The sequence below is a fragment of the Nuphar pumila genome, chromosome 11 (assembly GCF_984573655.1).
Source record: "Nuphar pumila chromosome 11, dmNupPumi1.hap1.1, whole genome shotgun sequence".
Lineage (NCBI taxonomy): Eukaryota > Viridiplantae > Streptophyta > Magnoliopsida > Nymphaeales > Nymphaeaceae > Nuphar > Nuphar pumila.
In genome coordinates, this window is record NC_143259.1 from 115066586 (window position 1) to 115084981 (window position 18396).

An 18396-nucleotide genomic window follows, 5' to 3' on the forward strand; every position below is an offset into this window, starting at 1 on the left:
CCACCATTGTTCAAACACAAAACTCCTGGCGCAATTAAAACCACCCCCCCAAGTAGTGATTAATTGACCATGGTCCGAGATAGAAGGAGCCAGCAAGACACATTTGACATCTGGAATGAGATCCAGCAAATTTGGAGTGACAAAAACCCTGTCAAGAACTCTGCAGCATGGGTGAATCCGCCTGTTCGACCAAGAGTAACACTCCCCAATAAAAGGAATTAGGTAAAGGTGATGTCGATGAACAAAATCTTGAAAACCTCGCATAGAGGGATTGGGAAGAACGAGGTTATTAGAATCCTGAATAGACAAAAGGCAATTAAAGTCTCCCATAAGAAGATGATACTTCTCGTTTGAGACGATGATCCTATTTAAGTCGTTCCAGAAAGCAGGCCTCATGACAGCGTGATTAGGGCCATATACAACAATGACCACAACCCTCCTCTCACTGTCTTGCAAAGTGAAGGCAACAAACAAAGAAAACGGACCATGTCCAGTTGAGAAATATTTAAAGATTGCTTCCCCCAAATAAGGATACCACCAACATGGTTGACCGCAGGCTGAAAAAAATAGTCAGCACCCCTCCATATACTAGAGGCAACAAAGTGAGAAACTTCATCCATCTTAGTTTCACAAATAGCAATCAGGTCAGTCTTCTCCTGTCTAACCCAATTTGCCAGAAACCTACGCTTAGAGGGGCAATTCAAGCCCCTGATATTCCAGCAAAGAGACTTCATGACACACAATCTGGAAAAATCCGAGGGGTGTGTGACCTCGCTGACCTTTGTGGAGACCTGCCATCGAAAGTCGTAACATTGAGTGGGTTGCTCATCTTGCTTCTACTACCACTGCTGACTTGCCAGTGCCGAACAACCCCCATACGCTCAGTAGCCCTCGAAGGACCGGGAGAATCACCCCTTAAATCAGAGACAACATCAAGTGAAGGACCTAAGGAGCCACCTAGGATAATAGAGACTACCGAGATAGTAGATACCATATCGACAGTTATATGAAGCAACTGAGATGAGGAGAGAGAGATATCAAGCATCCGGGCTGCCTCTTCAACCTCAACACCCAAGGGCGACAGAGGGGGGGACTTTCGAGGAACGGGTGGAGCGGAAGGGAGAGCCACACTTGGGAGAGCCCCACACCTCCAAGAACTACACACAGAATCAGTGACTGTAGATGCAATAATAGTGGCCTCAGTAACGACCAGCGATAAAGGAAAAGAAACTGATAAACCAATAATCATGCATCTGTGAGCCTCAGTGGAACGAGCATTAAACGTCATAATGTGAACCACCATATAATCAAAGCGCCTTAATGAAAAAATAATGAAAGACGATGGCAAAATTGACCTTGTTCCACCTTTTGCATGACTGACTAACCGAGTTACCAATCCACCTCGAGAAGGGGTGCTAGTCGTGTAAGGCACATAGTCACTAACAGATAAACCATGATGGCATGAGCATGTGGAATAATGATAGACTTATCACCAGTAGGATAAAATTCAGAACTAGTTGCGACAGATATCTTAGGGCTCCTCAGCAGCACGTTCGACGACCGTTGAAAGCGAGATGCGAGAAGTCGAGCAGACGTGCTGGGTTTGGCAACGAACGTCGAGGATGTAGATGATATAGTCGGAACCGTATTAGAACAAGATTTTCTGGTAAACTGCCTTGGCAGAGCATGTGATAACTGGACCGGGACCCAGATAGTCCCAATCTTAATGGCATGAAAAGAAATCTTCGGCTCCTGAAGATCTCTAATCTGCACCCATGGCGAAAAAAAAGTACGTCGCGAAGGTCACTTAGAATTCTGACAGGCAAAGTGGGTCCCCAACACAGAAGGTTCGTTGGAGTCAAGAGGCTTCCCAGTTGAATGTTGGTGAGGAGCATTAGTTTGCTTTCGCTTCCAAAAAGGATGACGACGAGCAAGGAAAGATGAACCACACCTATGGCAATCAGAGCGTGTATAAAAATTCAAAGACAAACATGATGTGCACCACCAGTCTCCCGGTCTAGCGCATCGCAACTGAGATCTTGTGCGAAGGGCATAAAAAGAGCGTTGCCATGAAGATTGAACTTGCTGCCAACCCCGATCAGTGACCCAATGCGAAAGCTCCCGAAAAAAGAAAGGCGGGTCAAGCAACGCCATGACAGAACAAGCTTCGAGAGACTCTCTCCTAACGGCACGGATAAATTTTCTGACGTCCGAGATATGAAGAGAGCCTGCATCCAAGCATGAACTAAAGACATCCGAGAGATTGAAAAATAATTGATGCTTGAGTCTGAAAGGCAGGTCAACATCCAAACCCCACCGTCGAAGGGCGAATGATGCGCCCCAGTCATTAAGAGCATCCTGAATGAAATGGAGGGCCCTCCGATTTGCTCCCAAGGAGCGATCAGAAGCAAGACCCCAAAAAACACGCGGCAAGCGACTCGTGAGGAGGAAAGGAGAGAGAGCACCTGGCTTCCGGAGGGAAGTTGGACGGTTACAGAAGGGGGTCGAGGCGATTGCAGGTTATGGCTCCGATGCGGTTAGGGAAGACGTTGCAGAGGTCTGGCGATGGTGGTTCCCGCACGGAGAAGGTCATCACCACCCACGATCGTTCCTCCCTTTCCACTGTTTGGGCATCTCCCACACGCAGCAACGAAGGGAGAAGAGGGGCGGCTTCCTGCGGCTGTCCACTACAGCGGCAATATGAGGAGGAGAGGAGGGCAACACTAGAGAGGGAAGTGCACGCTGGTGGTGGTGGCTCTGATGCAGAGAGGGAAGACACTGCAGAGGTTCGGTGATGGTGGCTCGGATGCAGTGAGGGACGACGCTGCAGAGGGTAACCCTAAGGTCGGGCGATGGCGGGGCGTAGCTGTAGAGGAGGTCGAGGGATGGTGGCTCTGCTTTGGCGAGGGGAAGAGGGAGACAATGATCGGGTGAGCCGGCGTGGTTTAGGGAAAGAGTTAGGGAGAGAGAAACGGGGCATCAGGGGGATCCGTGCCTTCGACGAGGGGCATCGTGCCTTCGGCGAGGGAGAGAGACAGTGTTGGGGACAAGTGTGCCAATGAGAGGAAGAAGGTGACGAGGGGGGAGGAGGGAAACAGAGAGGTAGGAGGCGTCAGGGGAAAGCTAGGAGTTAAGGGGGGCGCCGGCGTGCCTCAGGCGAGGGAGGGTCGGGGCTCAGGTGAGTGTGTCGGGGCCGGTGTGGTTTAGGGAGACACGGGGGCTCAGGGTCGGGGACATCCTAAGGTGAGGCCGGAGAAGGGGGACGTCGAAGGCCTGCATCGGGGCCTCCTTCGGCGAGCCGAAGAGGACGAGAGAGAGAGAGCACGTGAGGAGGGTGAGAGAGAGATGTGAGAGAGAGAGAGAGAGAGAGAGAGAGAGAGAGAGAGAGAGAGCAAACGAAGAAAAGAGAAAAGAGACGCTCCTTTCTCTCTCACACTCGCTCACTCTTGAGCCGAACTATAATCATCAACATTACGAAATGAAAATAGGTTCAACCAACATTGAACCTACCGGGAAACCAAACACGGGCCCAAGACATGCCAAGGAGCCCCAAAAAAGGAAAAAAAGAAAAGAAGAGATGCAAGGAGAAAAGGAAGAAAGAAACAAGAAGCAAATACAGTTAGGCGACGAGCATCACCCAGGATCATGAATGGTCCCTGGAGGCAGATGATGTTGCAGATCAGGGATGTTGATGCGGAGAATGGCGTATACGTCCGCCAAAATAAGGTTCACCATTTTGTTGAACACTGCCGGAATATGCCAAAAAATAGCATTGTTTCGAGTCATCCATACTACCCACCATGACGAGAGAAGCCAAGTTCGCCAAATAATACGCCATTTGTTGCAATGACGAACTGGTTGAGGACCCCACAACAAATCATTGGCGAACGATTCCTGACGCACGCTGACCCCCGGCTTCTTCCAAGTCACCTTAAAGATGTTTTGAAAAACAGAGCACTCCCAAAAAAGGTGAAAGGCAGATTCTTCAGCCGCCTCACACAACACACATTTACTCGGCAGATGAAAACCGATGGATTTGAGGAAGTTGTCAGTTTGCACCCGATTGTGTAAGATTAGCCAAGCCAGGAAACATGATCTCGCTCACTCTTGAGACCACTGTTTCAATGGCCTAGAGAGAGAGAGAGAGAGAGAGAGAGAGAGAGAGAGAGAGAGAGAGAGAGAGAGAGAGAGAGAGCAGATCAATCATAGAAACAACAATACAATTCAAAACAGAAAAGAGGAACGACATAGCACAGATCGACTCCACCCATAGAGATGATCGGAGAAAACAAAACCGAAACAACAACAAAACAGCAACAATAAAAACAAAATTTGAGAAAGAAACGAAGAGGAATCGAAACCCTAACCTCTTCCCAGCGTTGTCCAACCCTAAGAAGAGAATCTTCGCCTCCTTCTGCCCCAAATTCATCTTTAGGAAGCAGTAAGATTATATATATATATATATATATATATATATATATATATAGAGAGAGAGAGAGAGAGAGAGAGAGAGAGAGCTCTGATCAACCCTTGCGCAATTGCGCTGGCCGTGCATCATAGGGCGTGATGGACAGCAAAAAAAGAAGAAAAACATGCTATTAGAGGTATTTTTTGACCGCAGCTAGGTCAAAAAACTGTTGCTAAAGGTCCTAATTTCTGCTTGAGCCTGTTAAAAAACTGCAGCTAAAAATATTTTTATTACTTTTTGCGCTGGTCCATCAAGGCCCGTGATGGACGGCTAGCACAATTGCACAACTGCGCACCAAAGGGTTGCACAACTACCTCTCTCTCTCTCTCTCTATATATATATATATATATATATATATATATATATATATATATATATATATATATATATATATATATATATTAGTCCCAAATGGCAACTTCATAACTCATGCACCCCACAAATTTGAACATATGAATAATGATTTAGAAAAAAACATAAAACATACCTAAAGTCTTGGCGATAATCAAAAGCACACCTAAATTTTTTATATTGTAACATCTAAATTTCTTCTCTGATAATTGAAAACACATTTCCTTCAATTTAACTTTAGTTGTTATTTATTAAAGTGGAGTAATTGGATAAAGTTACTGATTTACTCTTAAAACAATATTTTTTTTCTAAAACATTTTAAAAAAGACACCTAAAGTATGGCAATAATAAAAAAAACACATAAATTTTGGAAATTACTTTTTTAGTTAATCATGAAAAAGTTTAGATGTGTTTTTAATGACATCTAAATCTTGGGTATGTTTTTTATTATTGCTCAAAGTTTAGGTGCGTTTTTTAAAAAAAAAATCCCAAAAAAGAAAACAAGATACGAACGGTATACACAAAAGAGCTGTACCAACAGGATAGTCAAAATTTCTAGTTGGTGTACACTCCAATTATGCATTGGCAGTGACAGAATGTAATCTTAGAATATTAGGGACCCATCAAAGAGGACTTGTGCTTGCCTTGTTCAGGCACCCGGGCTGAACCATGTCCTTTTGGGAGACTCATGTCTCATGCCTAGACAATGAGGAGCCTTGTTCAACTTGTTTTTATTCTATGTTCATTCAGCCCCTTCTCATGCAATTATGATGAGTACTTCAGATAAGACATAAAAATGTAGGAACTAGGGACTATATTGAGTATTCAATTTATAGCATTTTATAGGCATTGCTAACACTATTGTGTTTATTTAAAGGGAGTTTAATTGAATTCTTGGTTGTAAAGACTTGCTAATAATTTGGCATGAGATTGCTAGTCTTGTCTTCTAAGTACATCTTGGCCTTTCCATGTAACACAATGATTAGTAGGGAGATGACCAAATAAAGGTTGAATACTTAGTGCTTTCATATCAAAATGTTCAAATTATTTATTTATTTATTTTTGTGATCATGTCTCTAATGATTTGGTTAATGCTCATCATATGTTTGGGTTGTAGCCTTTCGTAGGAAAACTGGTTGCATAAATGATCTTTTGAAACGGATTTTGGATTCTTCTACATTTTAAAATATCATGGGAATGTAAAACTTCCATTTGTACTCAATAATTACTACTTGCATGCAGACCACATGCTCAAATGGTTAAAAATGATACATTTACTCTTCTTTCTTTCAAAAAAAAAATTGATACATTACCAGTAGGTAACATGAGTGTATGCCCTAACGGGGGGTGATGAAGTGGGGCAGGGCCTTGGCTGCTAGACGGGCAGTTAAGGTTCAATTTTCATGGTAGTCGTCCCTTTTCACAAGCCAACTCGTAGCATAGGCTTCGGGGGGAGGGGTCCTAACCTCGAAGTTCTATGTTGCCGGCACGATGACTGTATGTCAGGCTGAGCCAGCACGACCAGGTCTTGGTGACGGGTGCAGTTTATTTGAGTTATAAATCCCCAAAAAAGTTAACATGACTGTATTCTAATGCCAACTCTCTAATGACCATTTGATACCACATAAGAAATTCCCATGCTAATTCCCTTGAAATAAAAAGAAAATAAAGAAAAGTTAGGAAGTTTCTAGTTTCACATAATCAAAATTCAAAACTAGATTCTATTATGCTCATCTTGGTGTGGTTGGTGGGTTATAGTGAAACCTGACAATGTGGGTCCTGCATCTACTTCTTGCTTTTCCAATTGGTTATGAAGTTAAATAAATCATGATCTATTAATTTCCTATTCTTGAAGAGATTGTAGTGGTTGAAGATTTTCGTTTCTTGTGTACATTATGAATTTCATGGGCTTGTCAATTTACTTGTTCAGGTCCTTAGGTTACTCAAGGCCTTCTCTTCCTTGCCTACCAAGAATAGTTTCCTAATTGCTTTAACCTTATAACAAAGGATGCACACTTTGGTTATCGAACTCACAACATCCTTCTATTGGAATGCCTTAAGCCCACCCACCTAACCAGATAGGTGGATCCCTTAAGAGCTTAGCAAGAGTATACTTATCCTTACCGACAGGGGGCTCCACTTATTTGGTAAGAGCAGTTAGTGCATGTTACTTTGTGTTGGGGCGTTGCGAGTTCGAATCCCTGTGGATTGGTTGTATAACTGGTAAGGGTCTGCCTAACCCCAGCTTTCTCTGTCAAAAGAAAAAAGAAAAAGACTATACTTGCCCCCAAACATTTGGCATCCTTTTCTCATCATGACTACTTTAAAGAATAAGGTCACTCATTAAGATGTGTTCCGAATGGGCCATGGATTTGTCTTACATTCATTATATTGGATGTGCCCCATTCTTGAATGGCCTACTCCAACATCACTTCCATGTTGAAGGTATTCACTTTAAGATACCCATAAATGGTGTATAAGACAAGGGGATACCAAAAATATTTAGTACCCCACATTGGACAGGTTTTGGATAAAGTTTCATCTAATGTCACAAACATGTCACCAAATTGACAGGACGTCACGAGTTCAAAACACATGGGTGCGTGTCCTTTTGCTATGAGGTTGAAGCTGGGTATACTTCCTATAGTATAGTAGATAAGAAGAACTTGAGGTTTTGTACTGATGAGTGTGACGGTCTTTATCTAATTATACAAAAATAAAAAATAAAAACACAAATCTCGTTGTCGAAAACAGAGACAAAAATCTTGAGATATATTGAAAAATATAAAAATAGGAAATGAATTGAATCATATTTTTTAAATAGTATTTTCGCTTCTGAAAATATCACAATAAAAATCATGATATTCCTGATATTTGTTGCATAGCCACTTGGGACCATCACCACGGAGGCAGTCTCAATTAGGCTATTTTTCCCTCAATTTTTTTGTCTCAAGACTTCAAGTTTCACCTGCATCGGGTCTAGAAATACTAAAAACAGGTCCATGTTAGTAACCGAAGCAAATCCAAGTTCCACGGATTCGGGTTAAACTTGGTTCAGTAGTGACAGCCCTACTCTTGTACTTGGATGCACAGTCATGAGAGAGAGAGAGAGAGAGAGAGAGAGAGCATGGACCCGGATCCATAACTCTCGGGGGAATCTTGCGATAATTTTATTTTTTTTTTCGATTCTTTAAAAAATATTGGGAAAATCTCAGTACTTTACTAATAAAAATAAAAATATATGAATCTTGAGAAAATATTGTGATATATTGAAAATATGTAAGAATATGAAAAAATTATTCTTGCGATATTATCAAAATTTTCAGGGGCTTGTGAATATCTTGCACTAATGTCACGTATTTTTAAAAAATCTCAGTGGTGTTCGTGAGTATCATGCGACAAGTTTTGTCGGGTCTCCATATTTCTACCGTGCTTACACACCCGACCCGATCCATGTAGTCCAACAAGAACTCTCAATGTTAGAGTAAGTTCGCAGTAGAAAATTATAAAACTACCCTTGACACTCCATTGCTTCTCTTCCACGACAAGCAAAAAAAGACCCCGCATCCGATGAGGAACATGTTCGTAATTAATTGCAAAACGAATGAACACAACCGTCACTCACCCCTCTTCGCTAAAAGATCAGATGCAATATGATTGCACAAATATTTGTGCGTTAAGCACCTGATGACCTTTAATCTTGAGGGCAGTCCTGTCAGTTGTGGGGCCCAAGGCCTGATGGAGGGCAACCATGTCCTTAATGCACAATTTTTGTGCCGTATGACTGCACTCGATCCAGACTCCCCTCTTCAGAAATCCCGTTACTCTCCTATTTTATCCTCCAGCCACCACTCCCCCCCACCAGATTCACCTCTCTCTCTCTCTCATATCCAGAAGACAACGAAGGAAATCTGGTTATCTCCGGCCGAATTCTCGGCGTAAATGAAACCCTCTGGTGTCTCTCTCTCTTAGATGGAGTAATGAAACCAGAAATGAGGAAGCAGGGAAGCGAGCGAGAGCGATCGGAGGACGAGAAGAAGGGAGAATTCCGGCATCCTGCGAGCGATCTCCTGCGAGCAGTGGACCTAATCTCCGCCGTGACTGCCCTCACTCACACAACCAGAGCTTTCACCGCGAAGTGGCAGTCCATCCGCGCCAAGCTCGACAGGCTCCGCTCCAACCTCTCCAACGCCCTCCTCCTACTCGACTCCGCCTCGGCCTCCTGCGGCGGCGGCGGCGGCGAGCTCTCGGACGTGGCGGCGCCGGAGATCCTCCCGACGCTGAGAGACTGCGCAGCGCTCGCGCGGAGCTGCACGGAGCTCTCGTACAGCGGGAAGCTGCTGATGCAGAGCGACCTCGACGCGCTCTCGTGCCGCCTCGACGAGCACATCCAGCGCTTAGACGGCGTCTACCGGGAGGGTGCCCTCGCGTCGCAAGCGCTCGCGATCGTCGTCTCTCGCCCGCCCACCGGGTCTCCCAGGGAGGACATGCGCTTCTTCGTCCGCGACCTCTTCACTCGCGTTCAGATCGGAAACAGAGCAATGAAGGTGGATGCCCTCCGCACTCTCGAGGAGATCGTCCGCGAGGACGACAAGTACCAGAGAATCGTCGTCGAGACAGGGGATGTAGCTCAATTGGTGAATATTTTGGAGTCCGACGACGGAGAGATAGGCGAGAGATCGGCCGGAATCCTCTCTGCGATCGCCGGACACGAGGAGCACAAGGCGGAGCTCGTTTCCGCTGGAGTCGTCTTCCCGGCCATCAGGATGATGGAAACAGGCCGGCGGTCGGGGAGGGAGGCCGCGGCGGCGCTGCTCAACCGGCTCACGGCGAACAACGAGAACGCGTGGTCTGTCTCTTCTCAGGGCGGCGTCACGGCATCGTTAGCGATTTGCCGGGCGGAGGAGGGTGCGCTCCTGCGCGAGGCCGCCGGGATCCTGAGGAACCTCGCCGGAGTGGAGGAGATCAGGCAATTCATGGCGGAGGAAGGCGTAGTTTCAGTCACGCTCAGTCTTCTCAAGTCCGGCGACGAGGAGGCGCAGGCGTGTGCGGCTGATTGCCTTCGAATCATGTCGTCTGGCGACGGCATCACAAGGAATTCGATTGTAAAAGAGGGCGGGATTCCGTTGCTCGTGTCCATCCTGGGATCGCAGTCGCTGGAATGCCGGGAATTCGCGTTGCGAGCGATCGGAAACTTCGTAACCTCGCCGAACACGATGAAGATTGCCCTTCAGTCCGGTTTCCTCTGTCAGATTCTGGCGACCTTGAGGAGAGGAGAGTTCTCGGCGCAGGAGCCGGCGGTACGGGCCGTGCGAGAGCTCGTTAAGCTCTCCGACGAGGCGAAGAAGGTCGCCGGAGATGCCGGAATCATGCCGGAACTGCTCAAGCTTCTCGAGGCGAAGTCTATTGTAGTAAGAGTCTTGGCTGCCGAGGCCATTTCGGAACTCCTTGCTGTCCCCAAGAACAGGAAACGTTTTGTTCAGGAAAATCACAACATCGTTCGCGTCCTCCGAACGCTCGACACGGACCAAGACACTCAGGTCAGGCAGTTCCTGCTCCACGTTCTCGTTTGGATATCAAATTCTCCGGCAGGCCGGAAGAAGATCTCGGCGTCCGGCTTGGTTCAGGCGGTCGAGCGGCTGGCAGAGAGCGACGTCCCGGAGGCGAGGCGGATTTTGCGGAGGATCTCCGGTAAAAAATTCCGAAGGATCTTAGGCGGCATTTGGAAATCATGATCTTGTAAATAGTTTGTCCTTATTTTTTTCATTTCTGGATTTTGTGTTGTTAGGATTTGTGATCTCATTCAATATCTATATAACCTACCCACGTAATGGCTGTAACGCCGTGCTCTTGTTATGAACATAGAAATCAATCCACCAATGCCATCCTGCCACCTATACACTCAATTGTACCCTACCCTCTGTTATAAACCATCTGTTTTTAACATTTTTTTAGAGCACGTTTGAAAGGAAGAAAATGGTAAGAAAAATGTAAATAGAAAAGAAAAAATGACAATCCATTACAAAGTTTTTTTTTTTAAAGTATAATTTCAACCATTCTAGCAACCATTCACCCACAACACATTTCATCCCCTAGACTGTCACAATAAGAGCTTCCTCTGTCTTCATCTTCCTTTCACCCACTACCATTTTCAGATCTCTGTGGTTAACAGCTTTCTTTTTCCTGTGAGAATTTTTCTTACATCTAAACATGCCCTTAGTTTTTTTATAGAACCCCGATTCAGTCTGATTTCACTAATTCAGGATTGAATCTGCCTGAATTTTAAGTATGAGGCGATCGATTAAGCCCTGAAGAGAATCAATTTGGGGCGATCAGATTCGATTCTGCTAAACATTAGTTGGAATCCAAAATTTGTGTCATCAATCAAAATCTCAAAAGCTTGCTTGAACAATAACAATGATGAAAGCAAGTATACGCCATTTCTCAATTTTTGTTCTTGACGACAGACGAGGTAAATAGAGCATCATATGTCTACATTTTCCTTTTTTGGAGAAGCATTATATGTCTACATTTTCCTTTTTTGGAGAAGCATTATATGTCTACATTTAACAATCAATACAAAAAGCTTACTTTTCCCCTAGCTTTGTTGTTTAATTTTTTGCCTCTTTTCTTGGGATCTTTTGAGATCCAAACCGGAAAAGGGCTGGACTCCAGAATTGCAGGATTCCAGCAACCACAGTGTGAAAAAGTGAGATAAATTTGGTCACTGGATAATGGGCATTATAAAAATAGAGGCCTAACCAGAGTTGCCTAAAACCTTCATAGATAGGTGAAAAACACTCTTTTTGAAAACTCATTTTTGAGTCGCAAAACTTCTTGCTTTTGAAACTAGATAGGAATCTTATTCTCCTATGCTTCCCATATGTTTCTTTCATGTTTCTCTATCCGATTCTCTCACATTTCTTTTCATGTTTTTCATGTGATTCTTTTCACTCTTCCTATTCACTTCTAATATATTTTCTTTAAATTGAAGCCCATCATTTTTACATTTTGAGAAAAGTTAAATTTTTACACTATAAAAACACAAAATTCTAAAATAGTCATTTTATTTGCTTCTCTTTTTATTAGTATTTTGCTTTCCACTTGACTCATATCACTGTTTTTTTTTTTCTTATTTTGCTTTTAAATTGATTCTTCACATCCCTCTTATAAATTTGAAAACAATTCACGCGCTTCCGGCTCACCTTGTGCTCAACTAGTTTTAGTTTAGTTAGTTTGAGTGAGAGAGAAGCACATGGAGTAGGGTGGTGTGGGAAGAGGACAAAAGAGAGAGAGAGAGAGGAACGTCCTTTCGGGGTTGCATGCAGCACAGCACGAAAGGGTAAGTGGGGGTGACCACCGTCACCGTGGGGCTGTCTCTGCCTGCACATGAGCCTTTCATGTGCATGCCATGCAATGCTTTGTTTGGGTGCATCACATGTCCACGCCACGCCATTAATCGATTCCCCAACCCCAACACCCCACCTGTGGGCTGCACTTTTGTGGGCCCAAAGGGCTGCTCTGACTGGTTTGTAGGTGGGTCCCATGGAGAACGGCATGGGCCCAGTTGTGAGCTAGGGTTTCGCGGTGAGGTGTATAGTTGTTAATGTTGTGCAGTCACTTCGTTTATCCTGAAAAAGGAGGATAACTTGCATTGAGAAAATCGTGTTGCACATCTTGACTTATTATCCCGGTTTGTTTGATAAGTTTGTGTTGTAACTGTTTGGTTTGACATGGTTCGTTTAACCGGTGGGCTCTTAAAGACTGCTTCTAATGTGATCACTTGATCCTAAAAAGCAAGATTAGTTAGGAATTTATTTTGATGCAGTTTCTTGCTGTTCTGGATAAACGGGTGTATGACGGCATAATTTCATGGCTAGTGGGATTTGTAAGGGTTGTTTAGATGTACCCACACTCATAAATATTGAGATAAATTGGGAAATTGCTATCTGCGGTAGCATGCAATTTCCCAACTAATCTTGTTTGTCTTCATAGTTGGATGGGTTGATATTGTTCCTTAACTGAGCTTTACCTTCGGGGGATGTTTGGATGCCCCCCACTTGTTCCTGAATTTGGAAATTAACCGTTGTAGTATGCAAATTTTTGAATTTATCATGTTTTTTTTGCTGAAGTGCAGCCAAGCCCAACCATGGAGCAGGCTTTGGTTGGGTTGATTCGGTGCCACATTGAAGATATGTTCTGTTTCTGATTGAAGGGAGATGGTGTGTAAGTGGAGCGACTGCAAAAAGCTTGACAGCAATAAAAAAAAAATGGGACAATGAGAGAGAGAGAGAGAGTCCCAATAACATTGCCAAAATAGAAGACCCCTGGACCAAATGGAGAAACAAAACATAAAAAAAACAAAAACAGGAGTTAAGCTTAAACAATCTCATCCAGCAAACCATGCAGCCCTCTACTTTTCCATCGAATGCGAATGGCAGCAAGGACATCATAGTTGATTTGGTGCACCAGCATCGTCAAGACTAAACACCCACTCCTATAAATCACGTCGTTTCGTGTAGTCCAAATCACCCACCACAAGATAAATAATCATGTTCTCCAGATGAATCTTCATTTTTTGCTATGCCTTATTTATAGGAGACTTCGAATGAGATCTCTAAAAATGGAGTCATTTCTGACTTGCACCTCAGGAACCGTCCACGTAGCCTGAAACATTTCGCGTGATGGGGCAGTACCAAAAGAGGTGCTCCGTGAATTCCTTTTGCGACCTACACAACATGCATTTACTGGCCAATTGAGAGAGAGAGAGCACGGTTCCAATGAACATTTCATCGAATTTTCCCCTTTAAAGTTTTCAACCTATAAAGACAACTACAAGATATTCATTGTGCCATGAACTCTTCTCCATCAATGACACCAATTCTGTACTTAGACATTGGAAGTTGCTCATAACATGTTTGGACATTGGGAGTTCTCAAACATTATATGCTGGACTTCATGATCAAGGTCATGTTTCATTTGATCCCAAACATGATCTCACCAAATACATACTTTCACATTGAGATATGGTTTTGTATTCAAATTAAGTTTAAGGTGGCCTTCCTAAATAATAGTCAAAATTAGGTCATCACTATTTTTTTTTCTTTATAACCTGCAAAATCCATGTCTAGAACCAGAGACACTCTGAGGCTAGGACTCTCGCCCTCGGGGCCTATACTGGGCTTCGGCTTATGCAAGAGGATATGACACCCACAATATTCAAACCTCGGCCGCTGTTTATCGGCCTTCGCCAAACCCCACTACTCCAACCCCCTTCAGGCTGAGTTACACGGAGAAACCACCTTCAGGCTCAGAAACCTAGCCACACTGGCTCTAGCTGCCATACTTACGGTCACTACTTGAAACATGAAAAATGCAAGCATCCTATCTAATATTATAATTTTCCCTATATGTTATGCAACAGTTCCCTTCAATATCCAATTGATCGTTAGTACCTACCAAACCATTGCAGACATCACTAAACCTTTCTAGTGGTACAAGGACAACCATCTCTATGTGATTTCTTGTTTTATTGGTTCTGAGCACTTCTCCCCAATTTGTCATTTCATTTTTTTTTTGACAAAAACCTATTTATTTGATTTTATAATATAAAATTATATTGACCAAAAACCTAACCAAGATATTTTATGTTTGTTGCTTGGTTTGTGTTTTTTAGGCACCTATATTCTATGATAGGAGCTGTTTTGTGGAGAAGCAATTGCTAAATGAAAGGTGTAGGGAAATTAGGTCCTTGCCCACCAATAAGCCTTCATGCTGCAACCTTAAAGTAAGAGGTGAGTATTGAATGCGTGATATTCTTTAACTTGAATGCCTTAAAACGACCCACCTAGAGGTGATGTGATCAATTTGACAAAAGGTTGACCAGCAGAGCACTGCTGGGTTGAGTTAGGTTTGAGTTAATGGGACTTTACCAACTCGGCCTAAAGCCCCAATAGGCTCAGTTGGGGTTGGGACAAAGTCATTTGGTAATATTTTTTAATGTGGGCCAACTGGCTTCGAGTTATGGACCCGAACCCACTTGGTGCCTTTAATACGTCACCTGTGATGTGGTTGATGGGGGACTGTTGCTGCCTACCCTTGTAGGCAAGGAAGTGAAAAACTGTATTTTTTTGTTTTTTTGCACCCTCGAGATATGATTGACATATTTGGTTTACTAAAATCTGGCCCTTGAATCATGCTTTTCTGATGTGTACATGACTGATTAAGAGTTGAAAAATCAACAGCCAATAATATACTGAATTTCAATTTAAAAAAAAGATTACATTTTCTTATGGAATAAATATCATCCAAGGATCGATTCCTACTATTTTGAACATCATGGGTCAAATTTTATCAAAACGATATCCTCCTATGAGTTACAACTAAGGGGTTTCTTACCTGCTAAGTTAGCAAATATTTGGAGACCTTATGAATGCAAAACCCATAATTGGTTGTTCAAGATCGTGAAATTCAAGCAATTATATAAAGGTATTTGGGCAAAAATATTGTAAACGTAAAACCCTAAAAGATACGATCTACATACATCTTTTACAATTTTTTTAGTAGAAAACAAGTTTTGGATCATCTAAGTGTAGTGTGCATGTAAACTTTTTAATATATTCAAAGATCAACAGATTATCTTACATAAAAAACTGACTGAAAACATTTTTGAGGTTTGATTGAAAAGATGTAGCAGGCACCCCTAGTTTTGACTAGGTGGCTGTATATGGGTGCTTCCAGAGCACCGGAGACACATATGGGTGCCCACCCTGACCAGAATGTTGATATATAGAGAGAGAACTGAACATATTCTGCCCCAATAGGCCTTCTGGTTTGAAGTGTTTTATGATAGATCTGAACTGTTAGATGTGTTTAGCATGCTCAATTTAGTGAGAATCGACTTGGATCTTGTTTTTTTTTACTAAAAATGTGATTTTTATAGCCATTAATTTTGAATCACCGAGAAACCCTGTATACAAAGTCAGATTCCGGTTATCCAAAAGCGACTAAACAAAACCTATAGATCACATCTATGGCGTTAGATGTGAGAAAAATAGTAAAAAAATATTATTTTTGAAGGGGCATAATGGGGCAGAACAAGAAAAGGGGCACCACCAGCGCATTACTATATATATATATATATATATATATATATATATATATATATATATATATATATATATATATATATATATATATATATATATATATATATATATATATATATATATATATATATATATATATATATATATATATATATATAGAGGCTATGCAGTTCGTGATATTTCAACATGGCCAGGAGGCTTTCATAGATCAGAAACCACTTATCTTACCGCTTATTTATAAGTAGGATATTCTCGACTGGCTGACTGATTGCATGTTTCTAGAATGCACCAAATCTTTCTATGGATTGCTTCTTTTGCTTTGCATTAGATACCTGAATATGAATAATTATGTTGTGTTGCTTGAAACTTAGCTAGCTGGGCTCCTTGGGGGTTGGTTCAAGTGGAAAGATAAACCTGATGATGTTTTGATGATGCAATCCTTGTAGTGTTGTTCACTTGGTATTCTGGTTAACCCCAGCTTGTTTATCACAAAGGAAAAAAAAAAGGAAAAATTTCATTTAGGGCCCAACCATTGCCCTTAATTCCAAATACAGGCCTCATGTTTCTAAAATTCCAAACATGGGCTAAACTTCTCTTGAAAACAGTCATATAAGGACCTCGAGTCAATATCTATCGTCTTGGAAAATGTAATTCCTTTTTGGTTTCTTGTGTTATCCATTGAAAATTGAAAAGTACTCATTTATCCCTGTTAAAAAGGAAAAGTAAATAGTTTGAACTCTTAATGATGAAGGTCATTGTTGTAATTTGGCTTGTGTTTTAACTTAAGTTAAAGGAGTAATAAATGCAAGCCCTTATTTGACAGTTTTCAGCAAAACAAAAGCCCATATTTGGAATGTCAGAAATGTGAGGCTCATATTTGGAATTAAGGCAAAAAGGTTGGGCTCCTCTCGCAATTGGTGTTGGTCGATTAAGAATTGAATCATGTGGCTTCATAAAACTTTGAACACATCACTTGGAATTATGATGAAATATTCATAATTACAACAACAACAGGAATAATAATAATAATACATGATTCGGTAATCTGTATTAATGTTTCTTCATGATACTAAAACCCAATAAATTAATTACTTGTTTTTGAAAAAGAACACTCATTTATTGTGTAAAATCCCAAGAAAAAGTAATGTGGACCCAAATTAATGCTCTTTCAAGAAATTAAATATCAAAAGGTAAATTCATTTAGTAATAGAGCTTGTTTATGTTATGGTAGTATCAAACACCAATAAACACATTTTGTTTTTTAAGTCTCAAAAAGCTGTGATTTTGTACTATTAGATTAACGCTAGTGTTCACTGCATTCACTTGGCCTTTACCTACTGAAAATGAGCAAATTTAATGTCAAACTCCAGAACAAGGTCTAAATGTAAGTCTTGTGGAAGTCTATCCTGCCATAAAAATAGTGATAGGCAAACAAGAAGAGAATACAAAATTCAAATCCCCACTGTCATGCTGCCAATGGCACAAAAACAATTTCAAACCAACAGAAAAGGATTTCTTTCAAGAAACAGCTATAAAACTTACATATGGAATCAAAAGAGCCACCACGCTAATTTTTCAAGTTTCAGCCATATGCTTGGTTGAAGCTACCTGTCCAAAACAATTAAATGTCAAATTGCCTACTTCTTAGTCATACATGGAGATTGATCAAGATATTTGCAAAGTATGAACTAAGACAAATAACTGTTCTCATGACCAATATTGATGCAAAAACTGCAAATGGGGACCAAATCAAGCAAACATTGTGGGGCTGGCATGTTTCAGTTGTAAAAATCTACAACACTTGCATGTGGCAGAAGAAAATTGCAGAACCTCCTTCTTCCATGAACTCCTGCATTCATTGTCTCTTTTGTTGTGGATTTATGAAATTCATGCTAAAAATCATAGTCAAATTCTTGCCAAAAGACAGAACTTCACTTTGACAGCATGCAAAGAAGCTAATTTTCTTGAACCAGAAGGATGCTGCTATTTCCTGTTGGGCTCTTGGATTTCTGCAGCATCTCTTTAGTGTCTGAAAACATCTAGATATCTTAAAAAGTCATGCACACACACACACACACACGTGTGCAAGTTGTGTTCAACGAAATTCCTATTTGGAATAGCTGATTGTGGTCATGCCAATGAATTATATTCATTACATTTTTGTTTTTGTTTTTCTTAGAAGCTAACAGTCAGATTAATGTCAAACACCAGCACATCTGGAATCAATTGCCCTTATTGTGAACACCAATGTTGTCGAGTATATTATGGCATCAACAACAAAATTAGCTCACATAATTTTTATACATAATTTTATCAATTGCTTCCCATAACTCTTCAACTGCACTTAGTTTAGTACTGGCAAATGTTTGCTACTTAACTTTAAATTAATTGCTTTAACAATAGTTCGTTGCTGCAGAATAATGGTTTAAATCTTCAGATTTATAGAACAGCATCATTGTAATCTGTGGA

The 18396-nt window shown here is 41.8% G+C and overlaps 1 protein-coding gene across 1 annotated transcript; it reads left to right on the forward strand.

Annotated features, from left to right (window-relative positions):
* Nucleotides 1-8799: 8799 nt before the first annotated feature.
* Nucleotides 8800-10554, forward strand: LOC149822971 (uncharacterized). The gene has a single exon (XM_089980416.1). It carries the CDS (start codon nt 8800-8802, stop codon nt 10552-10554), a length of 1755 nt encoding a protein of 584 aa, XP_089836542.1.
* The last annotated feature ends 7842 nt before the right edge of the window (nt 10555-18396 follow it).